The 23270-nt window shown below is 38.2% G+C and overlaps 1 protein-coding gene across 2 annotated transcripts in view; it reads left to right on the forward strand.

The window, feature by feature from the left end:
• USP32 (ubiquitin specific peptidase 32) overlaps positions 1-23270 on the forward strand; it is a 216698-nt gene that overhangs the window by 135541 nt on the left and 57887 nt on the right. For both annotated transcript variants that reach the window (XM_047759224.1, XM_047759225.1), the window contains exons 9-12: positions 498-560; positions 2262-2345; positions 4193-4254; positions 20474-20576. In XM_047759224.1, coding sequence (XP_047615180.1) covers positions 498-560; positions 2262-2345; positions 4193-4254; positions 20474-20576 — 312 coding nt within the window. The remainder of the gene's footprint in view (positions 1-497; positions 561-2261; positions 2346-4192; positions 4255-20473; positions 20577-23270) is intronic.

Consider the following 23270-nt stretch of genomic DNA (forward strand, 5'->3'; position numbering starts at 1 on the left):
CTTCCCAGATACTAGTGGGGTTCGTTACCACTGAGCCACAGCGGGAACTGCCTGTCTTAATATTTTTAAAGTAAATGTAATAATCTATTTTTTGGTAATTTAAAAAATATTTGAGGAGTTCCCGTCATGGCGCAGTGGTTAACGAATCCGACTAGGAACCATGAGGTTGCGGGTTCGGTCCCTGCCCTTGCTCAGTGGGTTAACGATCCGGCGTTGCCGTGAGCTGTGGTGTAGGTTGCAGACGCAGCTCGGATCCCGTGTTGCTGTGGCTCTGGCGTAGGCCGGTGGCTACAGCTCCGATTCAACCCCTAGCCTGGGAACCTCCATATGCCGCGGGAGCGGCCCAAGAAATAGCAACAACAACAACAACAAAAGACCAAAAAATAAATAAATAAAAAATATTTGACCCAAATATTGTATTGTATATTTTAGCCACTGATTAATACAAATGGTATCTTCTCTTTTCTAATCATTGTTGTGGGTTTCTGTTTTTAAAGGAATTACATATGAATCTATCTGACATTGTAGAAGGCATATTGAATGCACATGACACCACAAAGGTGAGTCTAGCTGGGACTAATTTATCCTTTCCTAAAAGTACCTTATACTCTGAATTGTTATATGACTTATATACATATTTGAGTCTCTTCTACACCATCCCCACCAAGTACTTGTTTGGGCCTGTGGTTATTATTTTGTAATCTAGGCATTTTATAAAAATTAAGTAGACGTAGTCTTTACCATCTATATTTTGTTATCTTTATTTCTCCCATTTTGGTAAGTTATGTTAAACAATAGAAGTCACAAAAAAAGAACACATATTGTATGATTCTATTTATATGAGATTCAAGAACAGAAGCAATACTAACACATGGTAATAGGTGTTACAGTAGTGATTCTGGGGATGAGTTGGTTTAACTAGGAAGGACCATAAGGATATCTAGGATGATGGAAATGATTCTTATCCCAATCTGGGTGTGCATATAGTCTTGAAAATTTTTTTAAAAAATAATATCGATAAGTATCTCTTCTGAGTTCTTTAATAGCAGCCAGAATAAGCATGTACTTTACAAAGAATAAATCCTTGAACTTTCTAGCTTGACATTTATTAGTTAAGAATATTATAATAGATTTGTTCCTGTAGCTTGCATTACTGTGATGTCTGTGTGTCCCTGTGAAATTGAGGATAATCCACATATGTGAGGCATATTTGAGTTAATTTGAGCCTTTCCATTCAAACATGGACATGTACCAGGTGGCAGATTTGTAGCATATAGACCACAGTGGTGTTTTATAGCCTTAGAAAAAATAATTTTTTTCCTTCAGTCACAACTCCAGAAGGAATCATTAACTGGTGCTCAGTATAAACAAATAATAGAAATGAGTTTTATAAGGCTTAAGCTTTGTTTGGCAATTCAGATTTTTTTTTTTTTTTTTTTGCTTTTTAGGGCTGCAGGTGTGGCATATGGAAATTACCAGACTTAGGGGTCAAATCTGAGCTGCAACTGCTAGCCACAGCCACAGCAACGTGGGATCCACGTCACATCTGCAACCTGTACCACAGCACACAGCAAAGTGAGGCCAGGGATCAAACCCGCATCCTCATGGTTACTAGGCGGGTTTGTTTACTGCTGAGCCACGATGGGAATGCCAGGCAATCTTTTTCATTTACTTTTCTGCCAAAAACTAAGGTATCCATTTCTATTTAGTATGCACATAAGCAGAAACATGGAAAAGTTCTGTTTAAAAATGTCTTATGTAGAGATACAATTTCCAACAGCTTTTATCTGAATGTTTGATAAAAATGTTGGTATTATTGCTGTCTATTTTTTTGTAAAGTGGAGTTTCTACTTCTGGCTGTGCTTTTGAACATTAAAAAGGTGATTTAGCAGCTCCAACCCCATGTAATCATGATGAAATGGTAACAATTTAAAATAGAACTTGGACCTTTCAACCCATTAGCCATGTTCACTGGTGACTAGGTTCTGCCAGTAATATCCATTATTTTGTACCTTTAGACTGGTACAGTGACAACGCTGGATCCCTAACCCATTGAGCCACATGGAAACTCCAAGTTTACTTACTTTTAAACTTTTCCTATCTGGCCTACTTTTCAGATGAGCACATGGCATCTTAAAATTACTACTTTTCTTTCAGACAAGTGACCATTTTAGGTTCAATAAATGAGATTTTATTCAAATGCCATAAAAAATGAGGACAGTCTTAACGTGAGATCTTTTAAAACACTGTTTCTCTTTCAGATGGGCCATCTTACTCTAGAAGACTATCAGATCTGGAGCGTGAAAAATGTTCTTGCCAATGAATTTTTGAATCTACTTTTCCAGGTACGTTTAAGGTAAATGACAGGTATAGAAGGCAGTAGTTCCACATCTTTTCCATTATGTAGCAGTTATTATAACTCGGCTATAAAACCATGTTATAAGAAGAACTGCCTTATCCTGTACACCACCCGAAAGATGGTGAGCTAGAGCGTCCGTGCCTACTGAAGCTTCTCAAAATCATGCATGGGTGACAGGAAAGTAGAGTACAGCTGATTCTGTTTATCTTATAACTCATGATAGCAGAATGTATACCTAACAGAGAATAACTTAAATTGTAAAAGACATTATAATTTGCTATTTTTCTTCACTCTTGTCTTTTTTTAAAGGCCATGTGTAAGGCAGTGTGAACAGCAAAAGATGGATCATAGGTAGGCAGGTGTAAATTTTTCACAAAATATACAATCTTTTTAGTTAAGAGCTTATCTTAGGTGCTAGGTTTTTTCTTAATTTTTTTGTTTTAATTCTTTAGAAGGTCCAACAAAGATTTGAAGGAGGAGAAAGAAAGAAAAGCTGCCAGGACTGAACATGAAGTCATAGAGCTTGCCAGATTTTAACTATTTTCCCAGTTAAAGTAGTTCTCTTGCTTCAATTTAGAAAAATAACTTATGAGAGTTCCCTGGTGGCCTAGCAGTTAAGGGTTTGGTTGTCACTGCTGTGAACTGGGTTTGCTTCCTGGCCTGGAAACTTATGCATGCTGCAGACGCAACAACAACAACAAAAATACACATACAACAAACAAAAACACCCTTATGGTTTCCCATTTTTCGTAGTTCTTCATATTTATGTCGATATATATTAGTGGTATTTTAGGTTCTCTTTATTTTATTTTTCCTTTCCTCGAAAAGGCACCCCTGTGAAGTTTGGAAAATTTGGTATCTTTATGTCTGTCACATATTCCATTATAAACAAAGAGTAACTTGTCTCTGACACAGCTGTGTTAGAATAAATGGAAATTGAATTCTTCCTGACAGCTAATGGCTAATTAATGTATATTTAAAACATATGCAGTCTGATGTCTGTAATATCCATTTAAGTCCCTCAGTTGCTCCACTATGAGATATAATTTTCAGCAGGGATTTAAGTTGATGGCTCTGTAAAATATAAACATGTACAAAAATAACATAAATCACTACTGTGAACAGAAATGACTTGCTTGGTAATATGAAAATTGATCAGCTGTTTTTAATCTCATTTAAAATAAAGCCCTCAACTACTTTATCCTAATTAATTGTATATGTAAACATTTTGACTGCTTAAGTTTGTGTCTGAGTCATCTTATAGCGCTCACATAGCAAAGCATTTAAAATTTTTGTATTGCCTTTCCTATTTTCTCATGCTTAACAGGGACTCACAGCGGTACTATTTTTCTGTAATTTATAAACAGACATGTGTTTGAGATTTGCTTTTGTGTGTTGGTGTTTCCAGCACCATATTATGAAAAGCTGGAAGGTTTTTTTTTTAACTGACTACTCATCTATTCATCATCTAAATTTTAACATTATATTTTACTGTGCTCACTTTAGCGCGTATTAAGACATGCTTTTAAAACTTTATGTTAATATATGAGTAAACAGATTGTTAAGCTAAGTTGTTTTATTTTCTATTTGTGTCTTAAAATAGAGTTAGCTGGTAAGTTCAGCAATAAAAGCTTGAATTATGTTCTTTATTTGCCAAGATCCCACTCTTGGCCGGGGTATTTACATGTAGCATAAGTAAGTGTCGGAGTTCCTGTCCCGGCGCACCGGAAACGAATCCGACTAGGAACCAGGAAGTTGCAGGTTCGGTCCCTGGCCTTGCTCAGTGGGTTAAGGATCCGGCATTGAAGTTTAATTTACCATTTTTATCTCTAGGTATGTCACATAGTTCTGGGGTTAAGACCTGCTACTCCAGAAGAGGAAGGACAAATCATTAGGTAAGTTTGTAGTTTCAGTGTGTATTTTTCACAATATATTTGAAATTTCTGACACCTGAAATATATTGTTACTAAATAAGAGCATGTCCCTCCCCCCAACCCCTTTTTTTTTGGTGGTCTTTTTAGGGCCCCACCCGTAGAATATGGAGGTTTTCAGGCTAGGAGTCCAGTCGGAGCTGTGGCCAATGGCCTACACCACAGCCACAGCAACACCAGATCCGAGCCACATCTGTTACCTACACCACAGCTCAGTGGATCCTTAACCCACTGAGAAAGGCCAGGGATGGAACCCTCAAGCTCCATGGTTCCTAGTCGGATTCGTATCCGCTGTGCCTCAATGGGAACTCCATATAACAGCATGTCCCATTTTAATGTAATCATTACAGAAGCACCCTGTTTCTCAAAATAATCATATAATGAAAATATTTTTGTGGTGAAGGAGGAGCTAATAATGTAAGTCTGACGTCTACTCGCAGAACAATGAAGAAGGCAGGCTTTTTCCACTCCCCACTTTCCTTGGAGTATAAAACTGTAGCCCACCTAATCCTCTGGGCAGAGCCCCCTCGCCTGTCCGCTTGCATCACAGAAGCACCTTATCTTGATAAATCTATTTCTTGCCTGTCAAAAAAAAAATATTTTTGTTAAAGTAACTTCCTAACCAAGATATTGCATTGGTATATTTAAAGTGTAAGTGTGATGACCTCATAAATACATGTTTTGTGAAAGGATTCCCCCCATTGAGTTAATTAACGCATCCACCACTATCACCTCACATAATCTTGAGGTGGGGTGAGAACATTTAAGTTCTGTTTTCTTAGTAAATTTTAGTTAAACAATATAGTATTATCAACTATATCACCACATTAGATTTGAAGATCTTGTGTATCTTATGATGAAATTTGTACCCCCTCCCCCTTTTTTTGGTACCAAACCTGTATTTTACCCAGCCTTCAGCAGGCACTTTTCTACTCAAGAGTTTGAACTTTTTTTTTTTTTCTAAGATTTCATATATAAGTGATGCTATGCATTATTTGTCTTTGTCTGGCTTTTTTCACTTAGCATAATGCCCTCCAGCTTCATCCATGCTGTTGTGAATGGCAAAATTTCCTTCTTTTTCAAGACTAAATAAAACTCCATTATATATATTAAAACACCACATTTCTTTAACCAGTCATCTTTTTTGGGCCCACGTTATTTCCATACCTTGGCTATTGTGAGTAATGCTGCAGTGAATGTGGCAGTAGAGCTAGCTTCAAGATAATGATTTTGATTCCTTTGTGTATATATATATATATATATATATATATATATATATATATACTCAGAAGTGGGATTTTTGTATCCCATGGCAGTTCTATTTTTAATTTCTTGAGAAACCTCCATACTGTTTTCCATAGTGGCTGTATCAATTTACATTCCCACTGAGAGTGCACAAGGATTTTCTTTTCTCTGCATTCTTTCCAACATTTTAAAATTTCTTATCTTTTTGATAATAGCCATTCTAAAAAATGTGAAGTGATATCTCATTGTGGTTTTGATTTTCATTTCTCTGATTTTTAGTGATGTTGAGCACCTTTTCATGTAGCTGTTGGCCATTTATATGTTTTCTTTAGCAAAATGTTTATTCAGGTCCTTTGCCCATTTTTTACTTGGGGTTTTGTTTTGTTTTTTACTATTGAATTATATAGTTCTTTGTGTATTTTGGATATTAACCCCTTATCAGATAGATATGTGGTTTGCAAATATTTTCTCCCATTTCATAGGTTGCCTTGTAAATTTTGTTGATGGTATGCCATTGACACTTAATATTCACATACCCACATGTATACATACCTCTGATGGAACTGGTAAATTTTTTACAAAGATGAGAATATTCTCAAATATTGTTTTATTTTCTGCTTACATATTCGTCGCAGATAGTATAAAATGACACTTTTATTTATCAATAAAAATCTCTTATAATTTAAATGACTGGCTAATAGCCCCTATTCTTCGTCTAATTTTGTCTCTTTTTCTTTAGCATAAGTATTTTGGATTTATCTAGTAATAAAGTCTGTAAGCCTTTAATTAGGAATTTGCTTAAGCAAAATTATTTGAGGTAAAATGCCTGAATTAATGGGTCTCCACAGGAGTTCCCATCGTGGCTAGTAGTCCCGAATCTGACTAGTATCCATGAGGATGCAGATTCAATCCTTGGCCTTACTAAGTGGGTTAAGGATCTGGCATTGCCATGAGTTGTGGTGTCAATCACAGACACAGCTTGGATCTGGCACTGCTGTGGCTATTGCTGTGACCAGCAGCTACAGCTCCGATTCAGCCTCTAGCCTGGGAACTTCCATATGCAGTGGGTGTGGCTCTAAAAAGACCAAAAAAAAAAAAATAGGACCTGCACATTTTTATAATTATAATTTAGTTTTTAATACCTTGAATATCTTTCATTTCTTTAGGATTACTATTATTCTACATGTTTGTATAGAAAGTTTTAGACACAGGACAGAATCTCCACTAAACTCGGCTTTTATGCTTTTTTTTTGCTATTTTGCTTTTAAGGGCCTCACCTGCAGCATATGGAAGTTCCCAGGCTAGGGGTTGAATAGGAGCTACAGCCGCCAGCCTACACCACAGCCACAAGCAACGCCAAATCCAAGCCATGTCTGCAACCTACACCACAGCTTATGGCAACACCAGATCCCCAACCCAAAGCAAGGCCGGGGAACAAACCTGCATCCTTATGGATAATAGTTGGGTTCATTTCTACTGCACCACAACGGGAACTCCCTAAACTCTACAATTTTGTAACAGTTTCTGTAGGCTTTGGACTCCTGGATAAAAGAGATTTTACTGAAACAGGGTTTTTTTTTTTAAATACCTGAGAATAGGATTACATAGTCATATAAACATCCAAGCAGTGCCAAATGAGATTTAGGTTAATTTTAAGTAGTAAATGTATTTTGCAATTTTTTTTTTTTTTTTTGGCTACACCCATGGCACTCAGAAGTTCGTGGGCCAAGGATCAAAACTGTGCCACAGCAGTGACAATGCTGGATCCTTAAGCTGCTAGGCCACCAGGAAACCCTTATTTTATAACTTTTTAAAGATGGGTTTTTTATAATGGTTACTTCTTAAAGAAGCTTTGCTAAAATCCACATTTTAAAATGTTGTTTTCATAAGATCTGTAGTCTTTTTAATTTTTGTGCTCAGAAGACTCCTTGTTTATAGTTTTACATGTTGACAATGTTGTCTTAATTTTCTCTGATTTTTAGCTACCATAAATAAAATCTAAAAATACATTGAAGTGCACAAATGGGATATTATAAAGAAATAAAAGACTTATTAACTGTGGTAGCTTTTTTTTTACAACATTACAATATAATTTCATGTTATACTAACATTTATGAAGTTAGCATGACTTAGCATAGATATTAAAAATGTTTTGAAGAGGAAGCTGAGATTCACAAAAGTTGAGGAACTTACCTAAAATTACATGGAGGTGGCAGAATCAAGTCTAGGACTTTTTTCATTAAAAACACAAATAATCGGGATTTCTCTTGTGGTGCAGTGGGTTAAGGATCTGGTGTTTTCACTGTACCAGCTCAAGTCACTGCTGTGGTACAGGTTCAGTCCCTGGCCCAGGAACTTCCTTATGTCCAAAAAAAAATTTTTTAAAAAAGGGGGGGAAGAAAAAATAAAAGAAAAATAAATTTGTCCTGAAACTAATATTGCACGTCAGTTATACTTCAAATTTTTTTTTTAAAAATGCAAGCTTCTGAATGAAATAATTATAGACTAAGAAATATGTCTCTAACTTATAGAATCAGTACTTTGTTTAAAAATCAATATCATGATTTTGGCTGAGTGAAGATCTCAGCAAATTCTCTCCCCCAAAAAACAACTGGATAAAACTGTCAACCAACCATTTCATGACTCTGGAAACTAACCAAGTTTTTCAACAAACTGAGAAGCATTTACTCAAAAATATTAAACCTTGGGAAGAATAAAGGGATTCTGTAGTATTTCTACCTGAGGCTATTCAGGATATTCCCATTCCTTCCCATTCAGCAGATCTGCATGATAGTTTTACCAGGGCAAGCCAGAGAGGGCTGACTTAGCTTGGAGTAGAGCAGTGCTGGATGCCCAAAAGAATTGTAGAAAACAGTAGAGATCGCCTGGTGGCAAACAATCAGAACATCACTTGCTTGTGGTTGAGATGGTTAGGGGAAGCAGCAGAGTGACAGGCCAGTCAAAATATTAACAAAGAGGTCCAGAGAACAAGAATATTAATCATGAGTATTAATAAACTTCCCCATCTTCTGAATGATCTCAAAGGCTACAAACATATATACAAGGCTACATGCAAGCTCAGAAGAAATCAAAAAGAGACTTAGCTGTTTATTCATTCCTGATTTAATTTGAGTCCTTGCACATGCAGGAAGTAAAAGCCTTCCCTTGCCCAGAGAAGCTTTGTAACCTGTCTGAACTTTGCATGCATTTCCCAAATGGTGAACACACATCCAGCAGGAAAAAGGTGCACGTGGCTCCAAATGTTAAAGCACTGCCACTCATCTGTCATTGGCTGACCAGTAAATTACACTCTTCCCAAGGAAGCCAGGCTTAAAAATACATCTAAGAAATAATAATAAAACTATGAGCAGCCTCATAGTTGCAAAAGAGACAGACTCTACAGAATTAGTCCAGGAAGTCACAAGTCAAAACACACAGAGGGATCAGAATTCAGAGTTGCTTAAATATTGGATAAAAAAGCAAGATACTATGATATACTGTCTATAAGAGTCTCACCTTAGGGCAAAGGATACATATAGATTGAAAGTGAGGGGATGGGAAAAAATATTTCATGCCAATGGACAAGACAGGAAAGCAGGAGTTGTAATACTCAGACAAAATAGACATTAAAATGAAGACCATAAAGAAAGACAAAGAAGGACACTATTTAATGGTGAAAGGGTCCATTCAAGAAGAGGATATTACAATTTTCAGTATATATGCCCCTAATATAGAAGCACCCAGATATACACAGCAGATACTAACAGACATAAAAGGAGAAATTGATGGGAATACAATAATAGTAGGAGACTTTTAACACCTCACTCACATCAATGGACAGATCTTCTAGACAGAAAATCAATAAGGTAACAGAGATCCTAAATGACACAGTAGAAAAGTTAGACTTAATTGACATTTTCAGGACATTACATCCCCAAAAATCAGAATATGCATTCTTCTCAAGTGCACGTGGAACATTCTCAAGGATTGACCACATACTGGAGCATAAAGCTAACCTCAACAAATTTAAGAGTATAGAAATTATTTCAGGTATCTTCTCTGACCACAATGGCATTAAACTAGGAATCAACCACAGGAAAAGAAATGAGAAAAAAACTAACTACATGGAGACTAAACAATATGCTACCAAAGAAACCAATGGGTCAAAATCCATGGGATGCTGCAAAAGCAGTGCTTAGAGGGAAATTCATAGCAATACAGGCCTTGCTCAAAAAATGAAGAAAAATTTCAAATCAACAGCTTAACCTACCACCCAGATGAATTAGAAAAAGAAGAATAGGAGTTCCCGTTGTGGTGCAGTGGTTAACGAATCCGAGTAGGAACCATGAGGTTTTGGGTTTGATCCCTGACCTCACTCAGGGGGTTAAGGATCCGGCATTGCCATGAGCTGTGGTGCAGGTTGCAGACACGGCGCGGCGTGGCTCAGATCATGTGGCTCCGGCATAGGCTGGTAGCTACAGCTCCGATTAGACCCCTATCCTGGGAACCTCCATATGCCACGGGAAGCGGCCCTAGAAAAGGCAAAAAAAAAAAAAAAAGAAGAAGAACAGACAAAACCTAAAGTCAGCAGAAGGAAGGAAATCATAAAGATCAGAGAGGAAATCAGTAAAATAGAGATTCAAAGAACAAGAGAAAAAAAACCAATAAAACCAATAGCTGGTTCTTTGAAACGATAAACAAAATTGACAAACCACTGACCAGGCTCACCAAGAAGAGGAGAGAAAAAACAGAAAACAGAGTTGCTTAAATATATTCTCAAATTATGCCCAGTTTTTAGTAACAAAAATTATAAGATATGCAGCGAAGTAGGAAAATATGACCTGTATAAGGGGGGAGAACTAGTTGATAGCAACTGTCTCTGAGGTGGCCATTCATGTCAGACTTAGCAACTAGATTTCACAGCAGTATGATAATTGTTTTCAAAGAACTAAAGGAAGCTTTGTTTAAAGAATTAAAGTGTAATGATTACAACCGCTCAAATACAAAATATCAATAAAGAGGTAGAAATTTTAAAAGAGAATTGAATGGAGATTCTGGAGTTATAAAGTACAGTGAGTGAGAAGTTCCCTGGTGACTCAGCAGGTTAAAGATGTGACGTTACTGCTCTGGCACAGGTGCAATCCATGTTCAGGGAAATTCTGCATACCTCAAGCCCTACCAAAAACAAAAGAAACAGGAACAGTGAATGGAGAAAAAGTCACTGCAGGGATTCAGCAGCAGATTTGAGCTGACAGAGAAATAACCAACAAAGTATAATGTAGACCAAGAGATTTTTTTCCAATATGAAGAACAGAAAGAATAAATTAAATGAACAGCACCTCAGAGACATGTAGAACGCCAGCAATAAGTATACCAACATAATGGAAGTCCCAGAAGGAGAAGAGAGAAACAGAGAGAGGAGCAGAGAAAAATATTTGACAAATTAAAGGCTGATCCTTCCCAAAATTTGTTGAAAATCATTAAGAATTTCAGTGAACCACAAGTTAAATAAAAAGAGATCCACATCTAGACATACCCTGGTCAAATTGTTCAAAGCTAGAGGCAAACAGAAGATCTTAAAAGCAGGAGGGAAAAAAAGAAAATAAATAATGGGGGGCAGTGAGATGGCATTTAAAATGCTAAAAGGGGAGTTACCATTGTGGCACAGTGGAAATGAATCCAGCTAAATATCCATGAGGATGTGGGTTTGATCCTGGCCTCACTCAGGGGGTGCGGCCCTAAAAAAAAGAAAAATGCTAAAAGGGAAAAAATTGTCAATCCGAAATTCTTTTTTTTTTTTGTCTTTTTGTCTTTTTGCCATTTCTTGGGCCGCTCCCATGGCATATGGAGGTTCCCAGGCTAGGGGTCGAATCGGAGCTGTAGCTGCCAGCCTACGCCAGAGCCACGGCAACGCAGAATCCAAGCCTCGTCTGCAACCTACACCACAGCTCACGGCAACTCGGGATCGTTAACCCCCTGGGCAAGGGCAGGGACCGAACCCACAACCTCATGGTTCCTAGTCGGATTCGCTAACCACTGCGCCACGACGGGTACTCCAACCCGGAATTCTTTATCCAGCAAAACTATCCTTCAGAAATGAAAGTAGATTTAAAACATTCCTAAATAAATACTAAATTTGTTGCTGGTAAACATGTCTTAGGATAATTACTGCAGGAACTTTTTAAGGCTGGAAAGAAGTAACACCAGATGGTAATTTGAATCAACACAAAGAAATAATAGAGCACCAGAAACATAATTACGTAGCTAATAATAAAAGACAGTATAAACATTTTTCTATTTCTTTTTACTGATTTTTAAAATATAAATTCATGAGACAGTAATTTAAAAATTGTGATATTATAGAAAACATTTGACAGTAATAGTACAAAAATAGTAGGAGGTGGAGCTATATTTGAGGACGGTTTCTATATTTTATTGGAATAATTTAGTATTCATCTGAAGTAGAATATGTTAAAATTCATATTGTAGCTCTAGAGCAACCACTAAGAAAATATCCCAAAATGTAGTTCATTTTTTTTTAAGTGATAAACTAGAAAATATTTAACACAGAAAAGGAGGTAAAGAATTAGAACAAATTAAAATACTTGACATAATGGAAAACATAAAATAGTAGACATAAATCCGTACCAATAATTACCTTAAATAATAATGAATTAAACATTCTAGTGAAAAAGTAAAGATAGACTGAATTTTGTTTTGTTTTGTTTTTGCTTTTTCAGGACCACACCCAAAGCATATGGAGGTTCCCAAGCTAGGGGTCAAATTCGGAGCTGCAGCTGCTGGCCTGTGCTGCAAGCCGCAGCAACATCAGATCGGAGCTGCATCTGCGACCTACGCTACAGCCCACGGCAATGCTGGGTCCTTAACTCACTGAGTGAAGCCTCATGGATGCTAGTCAGATTTGTTTCCACTGAGTCACAGTGGGAACTCTGGTAGACTGAATTTTTTAATTGACTAAAATGACTTGGGATTTTTTGATTGATGTTGGTGCAGACGTGATACACATTTAGTAGAAAGTATATTTTGAATTTTGATCTTTTTCTGCGCTACTAATATATAATATCTCTCTTGTAATGCTGGGTGGCAGCAGTAAGCAGCTCCCAGTCAGCCACTCAGTCACAAGAGTAAATAGCCAGTACATTTATTACCATTCTGTACTAATACAGCTATTGTGTTTTTCATTGCCAGTGTAGTATTCAACAAGTCACATGAGGTATTCAACACTCTATAATAAAATAAGCTTTGTGTTAGATGATTTTGCCCAACTGTAGGCTACTGTAAGTGTTCCGAGTATGTTTAAGGTAGCCTAAGCTAGCCTGTGATGTTCAGGAGTTTAGGTGTAGTAAGTGTGTTTTTAACTCACAGTATTTTCAGCTTATAGTGGGTTGTCACAGCATAACCCCATCATAGATTGGGGATGATCTGTACTTGAGATTTAAAGACAAATAGATTGAAATTAAAAGGTGAAAAAGATATAACCAAGCAAATGGTAATCATAAGAGCCGAAGGGGCTATACTAATATTAGAATAAAAGTGGCTTTTAGCAAAGAAAGGTTGCTACAGACCCACGTTTTATAATGATAAAAGTTTCAGTTCATCAGGAAGATACAGCAGTTGTAAATATATATGCATGCAGTAACAGAACACTCCACGCAGCACACAGCAGAGGACATATTCAAGTGCCCGTGTACTGTTGCATAGGACAGACCTTATTCTGGGGCCTGGGTTATCATGCTGTGGTTCTTTGGCTAACTTGGGAATGCTACCTGATTTTTATACAGCCTACAAGCTAAAAATATTTTTTTACATTTTCAAATGTTTGACAAACATCAAAAGGTGATTAACAGTTTGGGGCACCTTACAATTAAATGAAACTCTAATTTCAGTGTACATAAGTGAAGTTTTATTGGAACACGACTATGTTCATTCAGAGAAACCATTGGGGAATGGAAATTCATTAACCTAATAAAAATTTCTTGAAAGACCTGATTTTTCTAATAGTAGAACACTGAAGGCTTTTCCCGTAAGATCAGGATACTTGCTCACACCATATCTGTTATGTATTAGCCAGTGGAATCAAGCAAGATAAAGTAAATCAGTTTTTAAAGGCATCCAGATTATAAAGGAAGAAGTAAATTTGTCTCTATTTGCAGACAACATGACCCTATATATAGAAAACTCTAAAGAATCCACAATCTGTTAGAATTAATAATTAGTTCAAGGTTGTAGGATACAAGAACAATATTTAAAAAAATCAATTGAATTGCTATTTGCTAACGAAGAGTGATTTGAAAATGAAGTTAAAATTAAGACAATCAAAGAGTTCCTGTCATGGCGCAACAGAAACGAATCCAACTAGGAACCATGAGGTTGTGGGTTCGATCCCTGGCCTTGCTCAGTAGGTTAAGGATCTGGCATTACCATGAGCTGTGGTGTAGGTCACAGACAACAGCTCGGATCTGGCATAGCTTCTTTGGCTGTGGTGTAGGCCAGCAGCTACAGCTCCCATTAGACCCCTAGCCTGGGAACCTCCATATGCTGTGGGTGCAGCCCTTAAAAGACAAAATGCCAAAAATAATAATAATAAGACTATGATTCCATTCTTAGTAGAGTCAAAATAAATAAAATCTTTAGAAGCAAGCTTAATGAAAGAAGCGTGAGACTTGTGCACTGACAATTACAGAGCCAGAGAGAAATTAAAATCTTAGTAAATGGAGAGACATTCCACGTTCATGGATTTGAAAACTCAATACTCTCAAGATGGTAATTCTCCCACACTGATTTATAGATTCGCCATGATCCAAATCAAAATGCCAGCTTTTCTGTAGAAACTGATAAGACATTCCTAAATTTTACATAGAAACATAAAGAACTCAGAGTAGCCTACACAACTTCAAAAGAGGACAAAATAGGAAAACTACCTGAATTCACAACTTTCTAAAAGACTGCATTAATCAAGGTACTGTGATACTGGAATATAGATAGACATATGTAGATCAATCAAAACTAACTGATGGTTTAGAAATAAGTCCTTATATACTCACTCAGTTAATTTCCTACGAATTTGCCAACAAAATGCAGTGGAGAAAGGCTTGTCTTTTCAACAAATGATACAGGAATAATTGACTGTCTACGATGAAAAGATTTAGACCTTATCAGAAACAAATCTGACTAGTATCCATGAGGACGTAGGTTCGATCCCTGGCCTTGCTCAGTGGATTAGGATCCAGCATTGCCATTGATCTGTGGTGTAAGTTGCAGACTTGGCTCAGATGTGGTGGTGTTGTGGCTGTGACATAGGCTGGCAGCTACAGCTTTGATTCGACCCCTAGCCTGGGGACCTCCATATGCCGCAGGTGCGGCCCTTTAAAAAAAAAAAAAAAGATTTAGACCTTATCTAAACCATACCCAAAAATGTAGTCCAAATGTTCCCATAGAAGTAAACATTAAGAACCAAAACTGTAACACTTCTGGAAAAAAAAAAAAAGAAGAAAGAAAATCTTTGTGGTTTGGGGTTGCCAAGAATTTCTTAGATAAAACACTAAAAGCACAATTCATAAATGAAACAAATCTTTGATTAATTGGACATAGTCAAAATTTAAAACTTTAGGAGTTCCTGTTGTGGTGCAGTGGTTAGTGAATCCGACTAGGAACCATGAGGTTTCGAGTTCGATCCCTGCCGTGGCTCAGTGGGTTAAGGATCCGCCATTGCCATGAGCTGTGGTGTAGGTCACAGACTCGGTTCAGATCCTGCGTTGTTGTGGCTCTGGCATAGGCTGGCAGCTACAGCTCCGATTCGACCCCTAGCCTGGGAACCTCCATATGCCACAGGAGCAGCCCATGAAATGGCAAAAAAGACCAAAAAAAAAAAAAAAACTTTAAAATTTCAAGAGCTACTCAACGCGTAGACTGGAAGAAAACATTTGCACATCATTTATTTGATAAAAGATTGGTTTCTATGTTGTACAAATGATTGTTACAACATAGGAAAAATTTTTATTTTTTATTGAAGTACAGTTGCTGTACAATATTGTATAAGTTATAGGTGTGCAATACAGTGATATACAATTTTTATAGGTTACATTCTGTTTATAGTTATTATAAAATACTGGCTGTATTCCCCCATATTGTACAGCATTTCCTTATAGCTTATTTTATTTATATATTTTTTATTCTAGTTGATTTACAATGTTGTGTTAATTTCTATTATACAGCAAAGTGACTTAGTTATATACATATATAGTTTCTTCTTTTAATATTCCTTTCCATTATGGTTTATCCCTGTGCTATACAGTAGGACCTCATTGTCTACGCATTCTAAATGTAATAGTTTGCATTTACTACCCCTGAATTCCCAGTCCATCCTTCTCCGTCCCCCACTCTCCTGTAACAACCACAAGTCTGTTCTTGTCCATGAGTCTTTTTCTGTTTTGTATACAGGTTCATTTGTGCCATATTTTAGATTCCACATACAAGTTACATCATATGGTATTTGTCTTTCTCTTCTTGACTTACTTCGTTTAAATGATAATCTCTAGTTGCACCCACGTTGCTACAAATGACATTATTTCATTTTTCTTCTTAACCTGCTAAGCCACAACAGGAACCCCATTGCTTTTTAGGGCCACACCCGCAGCATATGGAGGTTCCCAGGCTAAGGGTCCAATAGGAGCTACCACTGCTGACCTACGCCACAGCCACAGCCACGCCAGATCCGAGCTGTATCTGCAACCTGCGCCACAGCTCATGGCAATGCCAGATACTTAACCCACGGAGCAAGGTCAGAGATTGAACCCACAACCTCATGGTTCCTAGTCGGATTTGTTTTCTATGCACCATGACGGGAACTCCATATTTCATTCTCTTTTAAAGCTGAATAGTATTTCATTGTACATATGTACCATGTCTTCTTAATCCATTCATCTGTTGGTGGACATTTATGTTGTTTTCCAAGTCTTGGCTATTGTGAATAGTGCTGCAATGAACACTGGGATGCATGTATCCCTTTGAATCATTGTTTTGTCTGGGTATATGCCCAGGAGTGGGATTGCTGCATCACATGGTCTATCTGTTTTTTCTAAGGAATCTCCATATTGTTTTCCATTGTGGTTGTACCAACTTACATAATCACCAACTGTGTTGCCTCTCCAGCATTTCTTTCTTTTGGTCTTTTTAGAGCCATGTCCACAGCATATGGAAGTTCCCAGACCAAGTGTCAAATCAGAGCCATAGCCACTGCCGTACGCCATAGCCACAACAGCGGAAACACTAGATCCAGGCTGGATCTATTACCTAGGCCACAGCTTGTGGCAACATCGGATCCTTAACCCACTGATCAAGCTTGGGGATCGAACCTGCATCCTCACGGATATTAGTTGGGTTCTTAAACTGCTGAGCCACAATGGGAACCCCATAACATGCGGAATTTTAAAATCCAAGTATAATATGCAAAAGACTGGAATAGGCATTTCACTAAACATACATGACCGAATGGCTAGTATGTCCCTGCATTTTCAGTAAAGGCAAATTAAAAGCACAATGAGAGGAGAGACTCATTGAACTGGTGTAATAGGTAGCTGCAGTAGCCTTTCTCTCTGTAGAAATATGGAAAATTAAAGGAAAGGTGTTCTCTTGTGGCACACAGGTAAGATCTGGAATTATCACTTCAGTGGTATGGGTCACTACTGTGGTATGGGTTCGATCCCTGGCCTAGGAATTTCCATGTGCTGTGGGCGTGGCCAAAAGAAAAAATTAAAAGCTGTCAACATAAATTTTGTTATAATTCTCATAAAAGAGTCAAAGATTTATGGCAACTGAGAAATGCTAAACTAAAAGAAAAAAGCCAACTGAAAAACAGGAAAGCTCTGGCATTTATATTTGGCCTTATCTCATTGCATGTCACTCTTGAAGATGGCAGCCTAAGATTTTCTTGGTTTGGGTGCCTGGTTTCAGATGAAACAAAGCACACCTGCATCACAAAGATTTGTGTTTCTCTGTTCTAATCTATCTGGGTTTATTCAAAGAACTGACATAAGGAGTTCATCTCTGGTACACCTGAGAACTTAACCAGACTGGAAAAACAGTGGGCATCCCTCAAAAATATTGTGAGGAAAATGAACAAACTGTAGCCACCTGGGGCAAAAGATTATAACTGATCCATACAATAGAGTGCCAAAAGTCTAGGAGAAGCTAGAGAGTTTCTTTGGAAAATATAGGGCATTTTAAAGTACACTTTTATACTAGCAAATTTAGAAAGCCTTGCACGTACTCCTGGCAGGATGCATGTTCACAATAGACTTGAGGTGTTTTCACCTCTGGCTAATCTCTAGACTCAGGGCATGCATGACATGAAGGCTAAGCCAGCTGTCAAGAGCCTGCATAAGTACTGGAGAATTCCCCAGCACAGCCATTCTGCAAAGACAGGAGTGGTTTTTATTTCCTTCTCATCCTCTTCCTCTCCCCACTCCACCATCCTCTATCTCTCCTCCTCCTTCCTCTCTTCATCCTCCTCCCTCTTCTTATCCTTCTCCCCCACTCTATTCCTTTTCTTTCCCTCTTTCCTTGCTCCTGCCGTTCAAGGGAATCTGTCAAAACACTAGCCGAACACAAGTGAAATGAAGAGAGACTTTGGAGACTACACATAACAAAGAATATAGACTTGACAAAAAATAATTTAAGAATGTCAGCAAACAATCAATCACAACAGGCAACAAAACCCCTGAGGAGGAGTTCCCATTGTGGCTCAGCAGAAATTAATCTGACTAGCATCCATGAGGATGCAGGTTCAATCTCTGGCCTCACTTAGTGGGTTAAGGATCTGGTGTTGCCACTTTAAGAATGATTTGGGGAGGAGTTCCCGTCGTTTGCGCAGTGGTTAACGAATCTGACTAGGAACCATGAGGTTTCGGGTTTGATCCCTGGCCTCGCTCAGTGGGTTAACATCCGGCGTTTGCCGTGAGCTGTGGTGTAGGTCACACACCTGGCTTGGATCCTGCTTTGCTGTGGCTGTGTCATAGGCCGGCAGCAACAGCTCTGATTAGATCCTTAGCCTGGGAACATCTATGTGCTGTGGGTGCGGCCCTAGAAAAGACAAAAAAGAAAAGAAAAGAAAAGAAAATGCAACTCAAAACCACATGAAAGAAGTTCCTGTCGTGGCTCTGGGGAAACGAATCTGACTGGCATCCATGAGGATGCAGGTTCGATCCCTGGCCTCACTCAGTGGGTTAAGGATCCAGCGTTGCTGTGAGCTGTGATGTGGGTCGCAGACACGGTTCAGATCTGCCATTGCTGTGGCTGTGGCATAGGCCAGCAGCTACAGCTTGGATTCGACCCCTAGCCTGGGAATCTCCATGTGTCGCAGGTGTGGCCCTAAAAAAACAAAACAAAACAAAACAAAAAAGCCACATTGAAATTCCACTTTGCATGTACAGGATATTTGTAATTTTTCAAATGGGAAAATAAATTTTGTGGTGATGTGGAGAACTACGGATCCTCACTCATTACTGGTAGAATTGTAAACTGGTATAGTTGCCATAGAAGACAAGTTGCTAGTTCCTCAAAATGGAATTACTACATAATCTAGCAATTCCATTTCTAGATATATACGTAAAACAGTTGAAAGCAGGCACACAAATACTTGTACCGGAATGTTCTTACTAGTGCTATTCTCAATAGCCACAGAGTGGAAACAGCCCAATATCGATCAGTAAATAAATGAATGCACAAAGTGTGTGTGTGTGTGTGTGTGTGTGTGTGTGTGTGTGTGTGTGGTGAAATATTATACAGCCATAAAAAGGGATAATGTACTGATACATGCTGCAACATGGGTGAACCTCACAAATGAAAGATGCCAGACAAAAGGTCACATATTGTACAATTCCATTAATATGAAAAATCCAGAGTAGGTAAATCTTTTGGCATTGAAAGCGGATTGATGATTGTCCAATTGTGGGGAATAACTGCTTAATGTATAACTGCTCGGTTGGGATGAATGAAAATGTTTTGGAGAAGTTCACATAACATAAAATTAACCATTGGAAAGCATACAATTCAATGGCATTTAGTACATTCAAAATATGCAATGACCTCATGTTAAGTGAATTTCTTCTCAATAAAAATACTGTGTTTTAAAAATTGGTGTGATACCACCTCACATCCAATAGATATTTGTGATAGGAGAGATAGACGATAACAAGTGTTGGTAAGAATGTGCAGAAACTAAAACCCTGCTATAATACTGATGGGAATGTTAAATGGTGTAGACACTTTGGAAAACACTTTGCCACTTTCAAATTATCAGTTATCTTAGATAAACATATATATATACATAACACACGCATAGAATACTGTTCAGTAATTTTAAAAAAGTACAAGCTCATGATATCTGCTACAACACAGATGAACCTCAGAAACAATGTGCTTAAAGTAAAAGAAGGCAGATATAAAAGACCGTGTGTTATAATATTCCCTTTATATGAAATGTTTAGGAAAAGGAAATTTATGAGAATAGAAGCTAGACTAGTGGCTTTATGGGGTGGAGGGTGGTAGTTTGACTGAAGATTGACTAAAAATAGACATAGAATATATTTTGGGAGTAATTGAAATGTTCTAAATTGGGTTGTGGTGATGCCAATAAGTTTACCAAAATCACTAAGTTCTACACTTAGTTCAGGTAACTTAATATGTTACTAAGTTATTCCTCAGTAAAGCTTTTTTTAAAACTTCTTTTAGAGGCTTAGTAGTGGTGTTATAACTCCAGAAATTGGCTATCCGTGTTTCACTAGTTAACAATGTGACCATCTCCCAACTGTATCTGTTTCATGTTTTTTCTTTGAAGAATTTCTCACAGTAATTTGTGGGTGTGTGGTCATCTCTTTTGTATACCATTTGATGTACTAAATTTCTTTTGTATGCACAGGGGATGGTTAGAACGAGAGAGCAGGTATGGTCTGCAACCAGGACATAATTGGTTTATCATCTCCATGCAGTGGTGGCAGCAGTGGAAAGAATATGTGAAATATGTGAGTAAATTTCCTGCTTATCTACATTTATGTTTTTTCATAGGATTTTTAATTCCATCAGATTTTAGATTACTCCTAGCCAGTAATAAAATGTTCCAACCTAGGAAAAGATTTCAAGAGGAAAGAAATAAATACCTCTAAGGTGCTTGCTGAAGTCCACACCCTGTGCTTACACTTCCCCATAGATTTCCTCCTTTGCAACAACCCTGTGGGGAAGATAATATTGGGAATGGGGATGCATGTATATGCACCTTACACATCACATGTAATTCTCACAGTATCCCCGTGAGGAAGGTGGAATTATACCCATTTTATCGATGAGGATCTTTAGGCTGAGATTAAAGGTAACCTGCGTATCTTGCTCAAGGTGGAGTTTGGGGATCAAACCTACAGACTGACTTCAAAGTCATTGGTATCTCAACCACATCATTTACATTATCCTTCATTTTTTCACCTTTTCCCTCAAAAAACTAAAGACCCTTGGGTAAGAAATGTTGGGTTTTTTTGTTCAAGAAAGTTACTTTCAGAACCAAACTTAGAACTCAATTTCTAAGCAATAATCTGTCATTGCTCCTAACAAAGAGTTAAAGAAATTCTCTTGAGTGAATGTCCAGAGTCTTGTTTAAAACAAAGATGAAATTTTTTTTCAGAATTAGAAAATTGAAGAGTACTGCCAGAAATCAGGTATTTCCATTCTAGCAATTCTATGCCAGTTGATGTATAGACTCATTATCAGTTACCAAGTGATCACTAACCAGAATTCTAGTAATTTGATCCATATTTTTTCTATATGTCCTTTTCTGTCATTGTTTATTTATCAGAATATTGGTAGACTTTATATTGTCTGCCTCATCATTCTGCCTGTTCTTTTTCCATCTTGCAGAATTTAGTAGCCTAAGTATTACTTTTTGCTTCCTGTAAAAACATGATACAGGTCTTGCTTATAAACAGATAGAAGTGCACTGCTGAAAACATGAACCTAGTTTGTTCCTGCCTGCTACTACAACTCTTCTGTGCATTAAAAGAATTAGTTGGGAGTTCCCATCATGGCTCAGTGGTTAACGAATCCGACTAGGAACGATGAGATCACGAGTTTGATCCCTGGCTTTGCTCAGTGGGTTAAGGATCCATTGTTGCCGTGAGCTGTGGTGTAGGTCGCAGACATGGCTCGGATCCTGAGTTGCTGTGGCTGGTGGTGTAGGCTGGCAGCTACAGCTCCGATTAGACCCCTAGCCTGGAACCTCCATATACCACAGGTGTGGCCCTAAAATGACAAAAAAAAAAAAAAAAAAGAAAAGAATTAGTTGAAGGTGGTAAGAGAGAAATGTTGAGGGGAAGATCTATACTTAAGTGCCATATTCCTCATCCCACTCTGGCATTCTGTATAACTGTCCAGTATGTGTCTGTCAATTGCAGACACATACCAGACAGTAATAAAATCTACTTTAAAATAAAGGCTGGTTAACTTGTGAGAAACCTGGGGAAAGAGTGTCAATTCTTATGCAGGGAGAGGTAGCAGAGACTTACAGCAACTTGTTTAAGAAGAAGGAGAAAACTAAATGGAATACCAGCAATCCTTTCTGAAGATATGTATTAATTTAAAAAGTGTTCTTGGAGTTCCCGTCGTGGCGCAGTGGTTAACGAATCCGACTAGGAACCATGAGGTGGCGGGTTCGGTCCCTGCCCTTGCTCAGTGGGTTAACGATCCGGCGTTGCCGTGAGCTGTGGTGTACGTTGCAGATGCGGCTCGGATCCTGCGTTGCTATGGCTTTGGCGTAGGCTGGCAGCTACAGCTCCGATTTGACCCCTAGCCCGGGAACCTCCATATGCCGCGAGAGCGGCCCAAGAAATGGCAAAAAGACAAAAAAATAAAAAAAAAATAAATAAATAAATAAAAAGTGTTCTTTACTAAATAAGGAGTAACTTCTTTTTAAATGCAAATAACCTTTTAAAAAAGTGACACCCCAGGGAGTTCCCATTGTGGCGCATAAGGATGTGGGTTCAATCCTTGGCCTCACTCAGTGGGTTAAAGATCCAGCGTTGCTGTAAAGCTTAATATGGTGTAGGTCACGGATGTGGCTTGGATCCTGCATTGCTGTGGCTGTGGCGTAGGCCAGCAGCTGTAGCTCCAATTCGACCCCTAGCCTAGGAACTTCCACATGCTGCAGGCGCACACACACACACACACACACACACACACACAAAGAAAGAAAGAAAGAAATATCCTGGAGTCGTGGCTCAGCAGTAATGATTCCCACTAGTATCCATGAGAACATGGGTTCAGTCCCTGGCCTTGCTTAGTGGGCTAAGGATCTGGTGTTGCCATGAACTGTAGTGTAGGTTGCAGATGCAGCTTGCATCTGGTGTTGCTGTGGCTGTGATGGAGGTTGGCAGCTACAGCTCTGATTCGACTCCTAGCCTGGGAGCTTCCATATGCCATGGGTTCAGCCCTAAAAAGACTAAAATAAAATAGTGACATCCTTGTTTTTCTTTTGTAAAATGAGCGTAATAACATTAATCTCCCTTGTAGGGTATTATGAGGATTAAAGGAGTTGATACATACTAAGTATTTTAGACCAGTGCCTGGCACATAGTAAGTAGTCAGTAAGTATTAAGTAATATTATGAGAAGCCAGCATAGAATAATAGTAGTGAGCCTGCCCTCCCTATGTTGGGTGGAGTCCTGGTCTTGCCA

The sequence above is a fragment of the Phacochoerus africanus genome, chromosome 14 (genome assembly GCF_016906955.1).
Source record: "Phacochoerus africanus isolate WHEZ1 chromosome 14, ROS_Pafr_v1, whole genome shotgun sequence".
Taxonomy (NCBI): Eukaryota; Metazoa; Chordata; class Mammalia; order Artiodactyla; family Suidae; genus Phacochoerus; species Phacochoerus africanus.